The 15,845-nt window shown below is 36.5% G+C and overlaps 1 protein-coding gene across 3 annotated transcripts in view; it reads left to right on the top strand.

Moving 5' to 3' along the window:
* Window positions 1-15,845, top strand: part of LOC142335946 (uncharacterized) — a 56,425-nt gene that overhangs the window by 39,679 nt on the left and 901 nt on the right. For all 3 annotated transcript variants that reach the window (XM_075384357.1, XM_075384358.1, XM_075384359.1), the window contains 2 exons: window positions 13,051-13,776; window positions 14,114-14,494. In XM_075384357.1, coding sequence (XP_075240472.1) covers window positions 13,051-13,776; window positions 14,114-14,494 — 1,107 coding nt within the window. The remainder of the gene's footprint in view (window positions 1-13,050; window positions 13,777-14,113; window positions 14,495-15,845) is intronic.

Below are 15,845 nucleotides of genomic sequence, written 5' to 3'. Positions count from 1 at the left end.
TTAATAATTTTGACTTTAGTGGGAAATAACTGAATTTTTTCTGACAAAATTGTGGCAATGTCAGAGCTTATTTGGGTTTAAGTCTTCATGGTTGATACTGGGATGAGCTGGGACTGGTTTTTATGGTACTACAAGGCTAAAGTGGGGGTTGGCATTAGGTTTGTAGGGGGTATAGGCGGCTTTAATCGGGTCAGGTGTGGATTAAAATGACAAAATTTTTGAAGCGGTGGATTGAAGCAGAAGCGCTATTTTCGTTTTTTCGTGATTTTTCAACATATACTTGGCAATATTGGGTTTTTATGGTTGTCTGAGGTTGAACCATGTGGTTGGCAGCTGGGAGTGGCTGCTAGAGGCATCTGGGACAGTTTTTGGCGTATTTATGGGGTATAATTTACACTACATTTTAATCAATTTTAACGCACTTTGGTAGGGTTCGTTTTTTTTGTCAAAACTCAATTTTTATTGATTTTTGACGGGATTTTTGGGTACTTGGTTGTCAAGCGTGAGCAGTAGAGTGGTCTAGGGCTATAAAATGGGTTAATTGAGGGTTTTTTGTAGGAGTTATAATTGAATTCGTGCGGATTCGAAAAGTGCCAAAAATCGGGGGCTCCAGCGTCACTCGATTTTTAAAGTTCTTCAAATCGCTTCAAAATTTGCTTGTGGGTTCCTCGGCTTGAAAAATGCTACAGCTCAAAATTTTGGAATGATCGGGGGCATTTTTCACAATTTTATTACTGTTTTTCTGAGGTGAACATAGGATTTTTGGAAAGGTCAATTTTAGGCTAAGTTTTTGGTACTTAGAATGGGTCAAAAGGGGCCAATTATAGCTGGAATCGCTTCTAGTGGATGAGGGCTGTTAAGAACAGCAGGTTCGGACAAGTAGTTCTGGAGATATATTAAAATAACTAGGATTTGAGGTCGAAAATTTTCGAATTTTGGGCTTTAGAGCTAAGTTGCTCAGTCTTGTTGGGTTTTTGGGACAAATAGAGGGTACTGCTGGACTGTACTGGGTCTGTACTTGCTAATGAATATAGATGGTTATGGGAGAGGGTCGAAGACTTGACATATAAGCTCAAAAATGATGTTAAAATCTAATTTATCACAGCCACTGGCGAGTTTTGGAAGACTTAAGTGTGAAATTCCTGCATCTATTACTATTTCTCTCAGTTCATAAAGACTTGCTAATACAGATTCGTATGTGGGTTTTTGGTAGAATCGATTTTTGGTAACTAAACTGAAGACAGAACGCTCAATTTGTGGGTCAAAGCATACTAAAACTGAGCCAATGTTTGGTGGATATCTAAGTTTGATTGCACTTGGGGCTGCAGCTTTTGAATTGTCTGGCTAATCCCTTTGCCATTGCAAGATCTGCTGATATACAGTGTGCAAAAGAGTGTAGAGAGTGTAAGATATCTGTTGGTGAACTAAGATATATTGCATTGATTTCTTGACTAAAGTGATTTAGGTTTTGGTTTGATGAGCCTGGTGAAGAGTTTTTTGTTTGGGATCTAGTTACTGGTCTGTTTACTAAACTGCTGGCCTTTTTCACTGAATATTTTGCTATGATTGCTCTAACTTGATCTAATTTTGTCTCTCTACTTGGTGTATTTGACTGTTTTGATGCTTGTGCTGATGCTTTTATTGCTTAGCGTTTTTCTTCTTGTTCCAGTCTGGCTGCATTTTTCGGTCTAGGACTGCCTGATCTTCTAACTTGGTTGGTTAGGTAAGGGTTCGGTCTCTCTTCTTCATGCAACATTATTTGTCTATCTAATTTAAATCTGCGTACATTTTTCCGCTGTTGGTAGTCTAGTGGTTTGAATGCACTTTTCTCTGGTTTTCGTTTAGGATTATAAGGTCGGGATCTTCCTATCAGTTAACGCAAATTGTGCTTCATGTGTTTCTGGATGCGATTCAATGTCGAATGGTGCTATTGATGGTTGAGAATGTTGAGCAGGTGGGAACTTTTCATCATCTGATGAGGATGATACTAAAGGGACACGAACTTCTGATTCTTGCTGTCTAATTTCATCAGCAATTAACGGATCAACCGGTATTCTTGCTATTTGTTCAGCATCTATGTTCAGGTCAGCTAGATTTTCATCTGAACTGCTATTCTCATCAAATAAATTTGGAATTGCTTCATCTGAGCTTGAAGAATCAAATACTGGAAGATGGACTGGTGCTGTTCTTGGTCTAACTGCTGGTGCTACTACCCTTGGTGGGGCCAGTGGTACTGCTGGAGGTGCTGCTGCTGCAGGTCCTGCTGCTGGTCCACCTAGGGGGACGTTTATGGTCACTCTGACTGGGTTTGGTTTCACTGTTTGTGATTGATAAATTTCCTTTTTCTTTTCACTAATTATTTCCGGAATGTGTTTATCGAAAAGGTCTGGTTCCATGTGTTGTCGTCTTGATGGATCAGGTTGAAAATTTGCAGGAATTATTACTTCAAGGTCTTCAGGGGTTTCACTTGGCTTAATTGGTTTCAATCTGATAAGGTGAACACATTGTGTGTAATTTGTATTTACTTTTCGAATGATGTAGTTAGAATCAGTGAGGACTTTTTCTACTTTATATAGCGGTAGCCATTTCAACTTGTGAAGCAATTACTGTTGGTTGTTCTAATATCTTGGGGTTTAAAAGTAGACAAAATGAATTCTCCTGGATGGGTTTAGCTGAAGGTTTTTGGTCATAATACTTTTTGTACTTCAAATATGCGGTTGTCAGTTTTTCCTTGTTTTCCCCAAACTTTTGCATTATGGCGTCTTGCAGTTCATTGACAAAATCTGAGTTTACTGCCACTGCATCCATTACTTTTCTGGAGAATCTAATGTCAAGGGGTTTTATTGGTTCTCTACCATGGAATAAAGTTGAAGGGCAACAATTTGTCGCTGAATGATAAGAAGTATTATGAATGAACGTTGCTAGAGGAACATATTTATGCCAATCTTTCCATTGTACTTCAGTATTGAGTTTCAATATTATTTTTAGTGGTCCATGAGATCGCTCTACTGCTCCAATAGTCTGAAGGTGCTTTAGTGAGGCATGCTTCAACTTTACTTCTAATAAACTCGCGAATTCTAACATTAATTCCGAAGTGAAGTTTGTTCCCAGATCACTAAGTATTGTTTGAGGAATGTAGCTGTGTTGGAAGAACACCTTTACTAGTTCTCGAGCTACTGTATCAGCATATCCATTGGTTAATGGGACTGCAAATAGATACTTTGTGAAAACACCTATTCTACTCAAAACACTTAAATTGCGAGGACTTTAGGGGGCCTACTAAATCGAGCATATCTCCTGGATATGGTTGTAATGAACTGACTGGTTGCAATTTAGGTGTGATGTGGCTTTTTGGAACTCTGTTTAATTGAAGACAAGTGAGGCAGTTTTTAATGAAACTAATGAAATGTTCGGTGAAACCTGGGTAATAGAATCGCTTTCCAGATTCCTGAATTGTTGCTTTGATGCCTAAATGACCTGCCGTTTGTGAATTATGGAGCGTATATACAGTCTCTTTCACAAAATTTTTAGGTACACAGAATTGTTTATGAAGTACTTTTCCAGTATCATCATAAAAATTCCGGTATAAGACATTTCCTTCAAGAATTAATCTATTTAAATAATTATGATACTTTTTTAAGTTGGTTGAAGCATACTTCTAAGTCTGGTTGTTGATTGTTTTGTTGAATCCAGCTTATTGCTGTTCTAATTTCTGCATCTTTTTGCTGCTCGTCTGCTAAACTGAGGCTAATTTAGTTGTCTGTAAGATCTGGGAACTCATCTAATGGATTTGGGTACTCAATTGAATTTATTTCTTGTTTTCTTTTAAGTTTAAATAGCCCTTGAATTTCTGTTATTGGTAAATTACTTGGCCGTTTTTTGTAATTCTCGTAATATCCGATTGTTTTGGAGAGCATCTAACACGTCTGCGTTTATTTCATCATTGGGTATTTCAGCATCTAGTAGTACATTTAATTCCACATCAGGGTTTTGTGCTTCTGTATCAATTTCCATTTCTTTATCTGGAATTCTATCTGTTAACTTTAAAGACATTGTTGCTGTTTTATCGTTCTCCATTCGAGAGAGGAAATCTGCTGCATAATTAGCACGTCCAGGAATGTGAGCAATTACTATGTTAAAGGCAAGTATTCTGTCTAAACAATTCCAAAGAGATGGCGGTATTACTTTTGACTGAAAGAATTGTGTAAGGCTTTTGTTGTCGGTGAGTATAATTAATTGTTTACTTGTTCCCCAAATGTTGTGCGAAAAGTAATCCAGTGCATAGTACAAGGCTAGGAACTCTTTGTAATAAATTGAAAACTTTAATTGAGTTGCGTTAAACAAATGCGATCCAAACGATACGAGAGCGTATGTTTTCTTTTCTTTCTTTCCAGTATGTTTTCTTTCGTTTACATAGTCTTCCACCATTAGTACAAAACCTGTACCGTGGTAACTAGCGTCACAAAGAATTACATACTGTAAGCCTGGTTTTGTCAATTGCAATGTTACATTTGTTGCTTCCATTAGATTCTTCTTTATTACTTCTAATGCTTTTACATGTTCTTCTGTGGTTTCTATTACTGCATCCTTCTTCAGGAGCTTGTAAATTGACATTAGTTTTTCACCGAGGTTAGGGATGTAATTGCGGAAGAATTGCGTGGAGCCGATTAGTCGTTTTACTTGCTTTGTTGTTTTCGGCATTTTAAATTTATCAAGGAATTTAGTTATTTTTGACTTTTCAGGTGATATTCCTTCTGCATTGATCTTATTTCCAAGGAATATCACTGTATCTGTTGCTATTTCACACTTTTTGGGCGACAGTTTCAGTCCTGATTGACGTATACAGATAAAGATTTCTCGCAAAGAGGGTACCAATTGTTCAAAACTTGTTACTGCATTTCCGATATCATCCATAAACTGGGTACAATTTCCTGAGGCTAGGCATGGGTCCAAGTAATGTCTCATGAAAGAGCTAAATCCAGTTACTGACTTATTCAATCCTTGGGCAAGACATTTTTAAGCATAAGTTCTCGAAGCAAAGTTAAATTCTAACAGTTGCACTGATACATCGTCTGCCATTTGCACACAGTGGTATGCTTGAGAACAGTCAATTTTTGTAAACAACTTTTTCCCGGCAAAGTATTTTATAGCATCACTCATGTTCGAAATTGGGATATTTGTATTCACATAATCGTTTTTCAGCAAATGATTTACTTTTCTCAAGTCAATTAAAAGTCTAAGTCTTCCTGAATTTTTCCGTTGAGCGAAAAGCAGACTACTATATCTCGACTGAGACAAAGTTGTTATAGTCCATATTAATGCATTAATGCTAATTCTACTTGCAAATCTTTTCTCAGATGGACAGGCGTTGGAGGTCCTTGCTCATAATTTGGTATACTTTTTTCTGGAGTTAACTTTATTTTTAAATCTGTATTATATCCGACGTCAAATCTGTGTTTCGCGAAGATATCACTGAATTCAACTAATAATTCGCCTACTGCAGCTTTTTGCTGATCATTATGGGCCGATTTCTCCCATGGGAATTTGCTCAAGAAAGTGATTTTGTCCTGATGATTACCCTTTGGGTCTAGTCTTTCCATTTCTTGCAGTTGTAACAGTTGCTCAAAGATTTCTCACTGCCAGGGCGACAAATTCGTCGGATCAGGGCACGTTTCAGGCGTTGGAAACCACAATTTTTCATATTCTGGAGCTGGTTTTGCTGGTTAGACTTTTCTTTTTGGAGTATCTGTGACTTGAATTAGTTGATTTATTTCTGAAATAATTTTCACTCATTTTTGCGACATTTATTAACTGTGGGTCTACTTCTAACAATTTTTCAGCTTGATCAGACGTTAAGAACGAGAATTTGGCTATTTCTTCACGTTCGTTTTTAGTGACTGGGTGTTCAGTAATGTTCAGGACGTAAATGTAAAGAATATTATTTTCAGCAACTTTACTTAAAGAGCACGTTAATATTATTTCGCTATCTTTTTCAAAGATTTCATTTAGAATTATTACCCCACAAAGATCAGTGAATTGTTCTAGTTTGTTCTGAAGCTTGCATTCGAGTACTGCTTGTTGATTTGGTTGTAATACTTGTCTTTTCTGCGTACAGACTCCAAAATTTTTACGCTTTACTACCCTTCTGGGTTGCTTTTCTGGCTTTATTTCATTTATTGGCTTTATTTCATTTATTTGCAGAGTTTGATCAGGGAAATTAATGTAGCTTTGTCCTGGGCAGATGCTAACTTCTTTTTTAGCAAAGAATGGGTCGCCTAATATTACAGGAGTTGTGACAATTAAAACAAGGAAGTCTTCAGTCGATGTTTGTGTGCCCAATTTAAATGTAACTTTAATTGCTTTGTCAATTTTAACTATATTTCCGTTTGCCATTTTATTTTTATCTAGATCAGGCTTTTTTATTTTTGTTATTGAATTGATATTTGTGTTAATAAGTTCCTTGTAAAACTCGCGGCTTATCAGGTTTGCAAATGCTCCTGTATCAATTAGTGCGCGTCTTTCTAATTCTCCATTAATTTTAACTTTAACGTAGGATAATGTTCTGCCTAAAAGTGGGACAATACTGATTAATTGCTGAACATGTCTTACTGGCTTTGGTACGGGCTGAGGTACTTGTGTTGGGATTTGCACAGTTTATTAACTTTATTTTTATTACTGTTTCTTTTGCGTTTCCTACGCTTTTTGTTACTTTCATTATAAACTGGTTCTATTACTTTATCTAAACTATGACTGGACGTGCTTTCGCTATAATAATCAACTGAGTTTTTCTAATTTTTATTGTTTTTTAAAGTTGGGTGGCTTTATATTAGTTTTTTTGTTGATTAAATGGATAATTCATACCTCTCATATTTCTATTTTGAGCAGTACTTGCACGATTAAACTGGTTTGCTTGTTGACTACCATATCGGTTTTGGGCTGGCGCTGGGTTATCATAAACTATTCCCTGTCGAAGAAGGTTTGCAGGGGTATTTTTGGTTGGGGAAAAAGCATCTCCTTTTAAATGTAATTGCAGAAAATTCGCTTGTTGCGCGGCTGCGAGTGCTGCAACTCCGATTGCACCTGTTATTAACTGTTCAAATTCGTTGAAATTGTCCGTTTCTGATCCAGAGAAGGGTGTGATGTTGATTTGCGCGTGTGCCATTTTGCTTTTTACCCGTTTAGATTATATACTTATCGTTCAATCAGTCTTATTTTCGTTCTAAAGTATTAAATAGCACACTTAACTTGTAATGGGAGAGATTAATTGGTTAATAGCAATAAAGAAGTTAAATGAGTAGCACAAGAGATCAGAAAAAGAAACTACTGAAACCATTCGGTCAGAAATTAATAAAGATGGGCTGCTTATGAACCTATACCTAAAGCTCCGATCGAATCGTCAGACTTATATCGTTGAAGCCGTATGGGCCGCCGAAGTCTCACCTCTAAAGAGTGCCCCTTAGTCTAGGAAAATTCGTGGGGACCAAGACCGCACAGGCCTTGTGGAAGCTGCACTCAGATAGGCAACAGCATAATGACCGAAGTCACTGTTTGATTCATTAACCTCCGCAGCTGGGTGGGGAAATTAAATTTAATTGTTTTTTTATTTTTTGTTTAAATTTTTGTTTTGCCCTCTTTTAGTTAATATTTAAGTTATGGTTTCAGTAATTTAGCTTATTCTGATGCTATCTGATAATAGGTGATGATTTTGTCAAGGTTGATTTCTTTATCAGATTGAAGTTTGTTACGGATAAGGACAAATTTGCGAGATTTCTGATTTAAACTTTTTAATGTCAAATGAATTGCTACACGTTTGTCGTCTTTATCTAGCACATAAATAACGATGGATTTATAAACTGAAGAAGAGAAAGCGGTCATTATCTGAGCTTGTGTTTTGTTATTATTTTGAGTGTAGTTGATGTTATTTCCTTCAATATGTTCAACAAAATTGGGGGAAGCGCGACAATTATTGATAGCGGGGAGAATTTGTTCTTTATAAATTGACATAAATAAAGCACCAAAATTAATTTTACAAATTCATTTACTCAGAATATCCTCGTTTGCAAATACACTGTTGTTTTTGTCCGTTGTGGCGGCTGTGGTTGAGTTTGTTCCAGTTGTTGCTCACTCAAATACTTTTGAATTATTGTTGCATTTTGTCCACAAAGACACAAACAGTTTCCACCCATTCTTTCCTTTGTTACTGCTTTCTGCATTATCGTCTTGCTCGGAAAGGAAGTGCTGGATGCTGATTGAAGGCTCTTATGGTAATGAAGTGGAAGAAGTTAAAGGAAGTGTCAAATGAAGAAAGGAACTGTCGAATTTATCAAAGAATTATTCGGATTTTCGGTCCGTTAAACTGGGAAACAGTTAATAACTCCTGTCACCATGTTACGCACTGATTCTTAGCGTGTTCCTCATGGTGTTTTCTGAGGTTAGTATTTGAGGTAATTAACTTGAATAATCAGTATTTTACAAGGACTTATTTAGATGTTTCACAGTGCGATTTTTAGTAGATATACTTTGAATAAATTTAGCTAGTGATAGCCTTTTATTGAGCGGTTCGGATGTGCGATATATCCACTAGTTTGCCTTGTGTTTCAAAGCTTTAATCGTTTGCGGTTTAGTTCTAAGGTAGCCTGATTTAACTTAGTAATTTATAGAGATTTTTCCAGTTCAATCTTTAATTATTACAGCAAAGAATTAATCAATAATTATTAGCGAGAAGTTCGCAAGTTATATCAAGTTTTCAAAGATGTAAATCAACTGATTGTCAGCCTGGATCTCCGTTGTTCTGGTGATATTAAGTTCCGCAGGGCTGTACCTTGAGTTGTATTGGTCCTTCGCAAATATTTACTGATCTACAAGTTGGACAATTTCCGGCTTTTGTACGTCTCTTGGTGTTTGTTAAGTAATATACAAGTTCCGTATTAGCACCTACTTTATCATAATAATTACTTCACCAAGTACATAATCTCTCATGAAGTTATTTACTAATTATGCGAATTTATCTTCAAGAAACTCAAAGTAAATATTGAGGCTTTTAGGCACTTGACATGTTTATCAATAAACTGTCAATCTGCGGTTGTTTTTCGTAAACATAAACAAATTAGGGGTTACAGGCCTAGATGGAAATACTGGCTATATATGGCCTTGAAACTAAATGAATATTATAGCAATTATTTATGGATATTTTAAGGAATATCATCACGTAACTATGAGGGACGAAATAGGGGCGTGACAGCCTTTTTTACTGTTTTTTTAGACCGCTCTACGAATCTATTGCGGCTATTTTTTGGCAATCTGCCAGCTATGTTTTAATAGCCGCGTCAGCAATTCCAGGCGGCTATTATTGCGCTTCTATTTTAAAACTTCGTCTAATAGATTTTTGTTTCATCTTACCCCGACTTTTTCAATGACTTCAGTTACTTCTACTGCTTTGCAGTTAAAATTCGTCTGTGTGACGTCATTTCTGCTTTTAGATTGCGTGGTTCAACTCACTCAAAAAATCGACTTCTGAACTCACTTATCGAAGTTTATTTTATGAACATTTACTAGTTAAAGATCAATAGTGTACATCTAAGTAGTGCCAAACTTATATGCCCTAATTCTTGAGTATTAGTTTTGATTTCGAAAATCAATTTTGGGAAAGCTCTTTCAGGGTTTTTTCCTTATAGACTGTATATGTATCATGAAAACGGCTGTACGTATCTTAACCCAAAAAATCTAGTGGTCTACTAAAGGACTTTTGATCAATCTGCCTATCTTGTTTGTTTAGTTGTTTCAACTCATGGAAGGCCACAAGCGTCTATCGCGGCTATTTTCCGACAATCTGCCGGCTATTGTTTTATTTTGTCGTCAAGATTTTTGTTACGACCATGTGACGTCAGAACCACTTCAAATGTGCTTTTTTTGTTCATTCGTTCATACAATTTCAACTGAAGTGCGTGCGTGACGTCATTTTTCGCTCTTAGTGGGGCGAGTTTTTTTTGTTCATTCGCGTGATTAAATTTTTTGGTCACACTTAATTCAGTCTCAAAAATGACTTTTATTTAGTTTAATTCAAAAAGATAAGGTCAAATGGGTATGTGTCACTCTAAATGAGGGTTATTTGATAGAAGCTAATAGAGGCAGCAAAAAATTAAACAGATTTTTAAACTAAATATAACATATCAGCCTTCAATGAAAAGACTATTTTTATTGGTCTGTCTTTTTTATTGTTTTTTTTTCGACTGCAGATCTACAAAGCTATTGCGGCTATTTTCTGGCAATCTATGTTATGAATTTTCACGTCAGTGAGACTTCAATTTTTAACCACTCTTGAGCAGTAAAGGGAGCAAACAAGCGTGCTGTTTTGAACCATGTTTCTTTGATGTAGAGTAACAAATATGAATTTGAAAAAAGTTTCTGTTTTGCAAGCATTTTTTTTCACGCCGGGCAGTTTGGTTTCTGTTTTCAGTGTTTCTTCTCTTTTAGTGCTATTAATATGATTTGTATGTGTTCTAATTTTGCATATTTGCAATTGCTTGATTTCTTCAACGCGTAGCTAATGTTTTTTAAATACTTTGAGACTATTTTTTGTTATAAAATAATAATGATTATTTTTGTCCTTTTTTTATTTTGTTGTTTTATCACTTAGTATCAGCTATGTTAGGTCTCATTGGTTGCTAAAGAGGAAAACACGACTTGATTTTACTCGAATACGTTCAATGCAATTTTAGTCGAGTACGTTCAAGTGTGAAAAAGCGGAATCAAAAGACAGGATAATCCAATGAAACCTGGTTGCTAAGGCTTGTTGTTTAAAGACTTAGTGCATTAAGTTATCAAAGTTCCATAGAATATACTGCTAACTGGTGACATTACTAAGCTTGTTGTCCTGGTTTTAGAATTCGTTCAAATAAAGTAATGAAAATCAAGAAATATAGTAATGTGGTCACTGGCGAAGTCAGAAGAAACGGGATAGACCAATAAAGTCCGGCAATTACGTAAGTGTATTCGGTTATCAGTGGTCATTGGAAAAATTTGGAGCATATAGTGAGCTCAATTGCCCTCAGTTGAGAATCCGATTAAAAGTTTTTTCGTGCAATCTAATTTGAACTTCACGCCAAATTACACTATTTAAACACTTGTAGTAGAAAATGGAAACTTGACACCAAATTAGAACACTAATTCGACACTTGTCGCAAAAAATGAATATCAATTTGTATATTTTTCTTGTTTTTTGGTTTCGATCGCGATGCTTTCGGGCAATCTGCGGGCTATGTTTTAAACTTCAGTTTTTTGAGGGAGTTAAAATTTGATTTGTGGCCCTTTTTCTTTGTTACTTTTGATTTAGGTAAAAATAGTTAAGGGTCCATTTTGCCCGACTCTTCGTGTTCTTGCCTGTATTCTATTGGTTATGTGTTTTATGCAAATTTGTCATTCAACGGTCTGACTTGCTGGGGGATTTTTGATGTGCTTGACCTTTTCGTTTTCTAAATCTCTCTCGTTCACAATTGTAAGCAGCTGACCGCAAAAGAGGCTACAGTTTACTACTAAAAGTCAAATAAAAAGTGTGCTGAAATTTCGAAATCGGTGTCATTTTTCTTTAGTTGGTATATAATCTCAATAATGGTATATAATTACAATATAATAGCAACAAATCTCAATAGTGGTATATAATAACATCTAATGACGTCATTTGGAGCCGCGTTGATCTTGGTTGTCCCCCTTCCTCCAGGCTAACCCCCACCCCCCTTTAGCAGGCTGCTATAGGTTACAGCTCCCACTAGTTGTTTGAGAGCAAGCCTGCAAAAGTTACTTAGTTATGTTAAAATTTTTAAAACCACAATGGCATGCTTTACTCTTCGTGTTGTTTTCCAAATTTAACTTTCAAAGCTGCTAAGTATCTTTATTGATTAGAGCAGTGATCAGCTTGATGAAAAATTAATTGTTAGAGTTAAACTATTTCAAATGGTTTTCTTTATGAATCATTGCTGCTGGTCTTGACGAGCTCAATAAATTCTACGCTGCTAATCTGACAATACGGTAGGTCCCATTAAGAAACAGGAGTAGGTCCACCTACCAAATGACAACGAAGTAGTTCGGAATAGAAAAATGTTTGTACAAAAATATTTTCCTTTCTTTATTCTTGCAATCACAGTTGGAGCTATGGGAATCAATGGCGGCTGTTTTGCGACAATCTGCAACGTATTTTTTGTACTGGGAAAATCATTTAAAAAAGCAACAAAGTCGCATAAAAATCCGATAAAACAATAAAAATCAAAATTAAATTGCCGCATGTGAAAAATATACTAGCGAGGAGGCGAATTTTTGTTCAAACCCCGTTTTAATAGCCGCGGTAGCCAACGTCTATTATATAGGCGCTCTCCTTTTGTTTTAATTTGCTTTACCTTTTGATCACGTTTTTCGTTTTACATAAGTCGCGATTTTCACGCTTGACTTCTGACTTACGTTCACTCACTGTTTCAGCTGAATGCATTTTAAATTCTTTCAAGTATTGATTTACGTAATAGCTTTCACTTCGGACGCCGAAGTTCGTGTAATTTTCGAATCTAACAGAATATGCAGTATTTACACACAAGAATGCTTTGACACCTAGAAAAATTCTGTCAATTTCTCGAATTTTTAAAATCCCAATGTGTGCGCCATGTGGGTCAACGGCGGCTATTTGACGACTATATTGTTTACTGTACTTTAAAATTAGAGTGAAAAGGTCCACGCCGCAACACTACTCGCTTTTTGGCTCTACTTCCTGTTTCGGCAAGAGCAAAATCATCACTTCAATGTGATTTCAAAAATGATGTGGATATTAAGACAGCGCCCCAATACAATTTACATTCGTTGAATTGTAAAAAAGTCGCTGCAATAGCCAGCTGAGATGAGGGCAGTAAAAAATCTTTGGTTTAAATGGAGTTTGAGGGTATCTATTGACTGTCTTTAGCGGTTTACTTTTCTTAATTAGTTAGAAGCGTGTTTTTTACGAAAAATTGATTTAAAATGTATGAAAAACGACAATGAGTTTAAATTGATTGAAAGAGAGCTTTTTCTTAGGAAGAAAAAGAAAAAAGAGCGAGAAAAGAATGAACGAAAGTCAAGTAAAGATGACAGAAGAGACCTAGATAGAACGGAAGAGAAGTCCAAATCAAAAACCTCAAAACGAGAGAAAAGTGACAGTGACAGTCCACGAAAGCTCCTTAGAACTAATTCGGAGAACTCTGATATTGGTATTAAAGAGGAAATTTCATCTGCAGATGCCTCTCGCGATGAAAAACCAATCAACACAACTTTTTCAAGTCAATCAAGGAGCCAGCCAAATGTAGCCTCTGAAACTTCTTCAAAAACAACAACAAATCAAGTCACAAGTAGTCCCCTGGCATTGACAACCCATAATTCTCCGGAAATCAAAGTTATCAGCGTTGGAAAAAGAACGAATTCTCGGTCAACGTCAAAGTCAAATGATCGTAAAAATGGACCTGGGGTACCGAAGAAATCAAGTTCAGGTAAAACCGAGGAACGAAAGAATCGTCCAAAATCAGTTTCCAGAACGAGACGGAAGAAGGATCAAAGTTTAAGCAGAAGTAGGTCTAGAGTACGATCAAGATCTGGTGGAAAACGTGATTACGAGTCAAAGGAAAAGCTTTCTGAGAAATTTGAGCGTTCAAGAGTTGATAATGCCAAAAATTCTGGTGCTCGGCGAAGACGGTCATCATCGGCAAGCAAAGGCGATGGAGGTGTCAAATCACCTGAAGTGCGAATGAGAACACCTAATATTGAAAGGTCTGTGATAATAGCTTTTTGACAAGTACTTGTTAACAGTGGGTACGGGTTGTAACCTCGATTGATATTTTTCTGCAACTGCTATTTTTGCTACAGAAAATTGCCAATGGGGGATTTAATTAAGAAACACAAACATTTCGAACAAACCAAGAGAAGATTGCATGAGATCAGATTAAGATCTATTTTTCAGGTTTCCTCGGGAATTATTTTTTTTAACAGACCTGAAACTGTTTGAGCTAAAGATAATACATGGGCACAGATCATGGTTATATATTTTTTTTAAAAATATAATTTTTCTCAAGGAGTATTGTTTAAGAGTACAATTTGTCATTTATAGGGGAAACAGTGGCTATGGCAATTCATTGTCCAGTGGAAAGAAGGTGCAATCAAATGAGAGAAGGCGTTCTAAATCGAGAACTCATTCAAAGTCCAGAAGTGACGGAAAGATAAACAATAAATCTAGCTCCAAAGACCGAAGTGGCTCTCCCAGTAATCGAGCTGACCTCAATTCAAAAAAACGTAACGGTGACACTTCCAAACCTGTGACAAATAAGATATCGAAGAATGACAGGGAAGGCTGTGATTCCCAATCAACGAATTACAAAAAAGAGACTCACATTGAATTAAATGGAGGCAATGCCAATGCAGAAAGCAGTGATGGATCAGCATTGATTACTATCAGTAGTTCTTCAGCTTCAAATTATGATATCAATTTCAGGCAAGTGTACATGGTTGAGATTATGCATTTTTGCTCATAAGAAGTTCAATTGGGCTATGAAACAACGCTACAGGTTTAAATAGCCAGAAATTGTGATAGAATTGAAAGACAGGATTTGTTAACTCCATGTTGTCATTCGAGATTAAAGGTGAGTATTCGTTTTTGTCGAAATAATATAACTTTTATAAGATTTCTGAGATTTCTTTGTGCTTCTCAGTGAACATATTGCTTGTACTATAAGGCTAAAAAATCATGATTCTTTTCATCAATTGATCTCAAACGAAGTTTGAACAATTATATTAGTCCTGCTGGTCTTTTTAACGAATTTTTTGTACTACCGACTTTTCGTCTGATGTTTTTTTCTTCTGACCGTTTGATTTTTTGTCCTCCAAAACGGATAAACAGGTAAAGACCGTAGGGCATTAAGTCTCCAAGCAGTTCTCTTCGAGCAACACGCCTTACTGGTCTCTAAGAATGGGACTCATCGGAACTGTTGAGTACACATAATTTTCATGGTGCCAGAGTAATTCTTGGAGTTTGACCCCCTACCCCTCCACTCTCCAGACACGCAGACAGACACCCCTACTTGTCCACTCCCCCTGCACCCGTACTCTTCCTCGTGCTCTTCCGCCTCCTTGAGACCCCCGACTCCCTTCCAACCGAATCCCTCTATGTTTAAGCTAGGCTCCCTGAGCCGCAGCTAGCTACTGACGAAGCCAAGCAATTGCCTGTCTTTTATGATTAATTCGCCCTGGCGTTAGTTGGATGTTTTAATTAATATATATGAAGGCATATTTGTTGCTAGTAATGAAGTAATGATCTTATCGTAATTTTCTAATTGGTTTTAACCGAATGTCGTAGAAATTACTGTAGTCTTTATGAATTTTTTTTGTCAATGTGTCTGACCTATTTGAATTTTCCCTTGCTTGCTGATACACGATAAACTGATGATGCACGAGAGCATTAGGTTGCCGTGGAGTTCTCTTAGAGTTTGTTAATTTCTAATTAATCAAAACTGCTGAGGAGACATTGAATGAATTCAAGGTGTATAGGGTGAATGTTGGAGTTTTCGACGTTCACCTTTAGAATTTTTAAAAGCTCTTAAAAGAAGTTTGAGGCTATTATATTAGTACTGTGGTCCTTTTTATGCGTTTTGTCGCTTGACGGATACTTCATGTGACTTTTCGTCCTCAAAAACGGGATGAACGGATAACGCCCGGAGAGCATTAAGTGGCTGAGGGCCTTTCTTAGATCCTTAAGCCTTACTAGTCTCTAACTCTGCAATTCACCAAAACTGTTTTGAGGAGAAAATTTCATGGTGTGGACCCCCCCCCCCTTTCAGCTCCCACCA

Source organism: Convolutriloba macropyga, chromosome 3 (genome assembly GCF_964194025.1).
Source record: "Convolutriloba macropyga chromosome 3, txConMacr16.3, whole genome shotgun sequence".
Taxonomy (NCBI): domain Eukaryota; kingdom Metazoa; phylum Xenacoelomorpha; order Acoela; family Convolutidae; genus Convolutriloba; species Convolutriloba macropyga.
The sequence above is the reverse complement of the archived record's forward strand: the minus strand, read 5'-3'. Positions and strand labels throughout refer to the sequence as shown.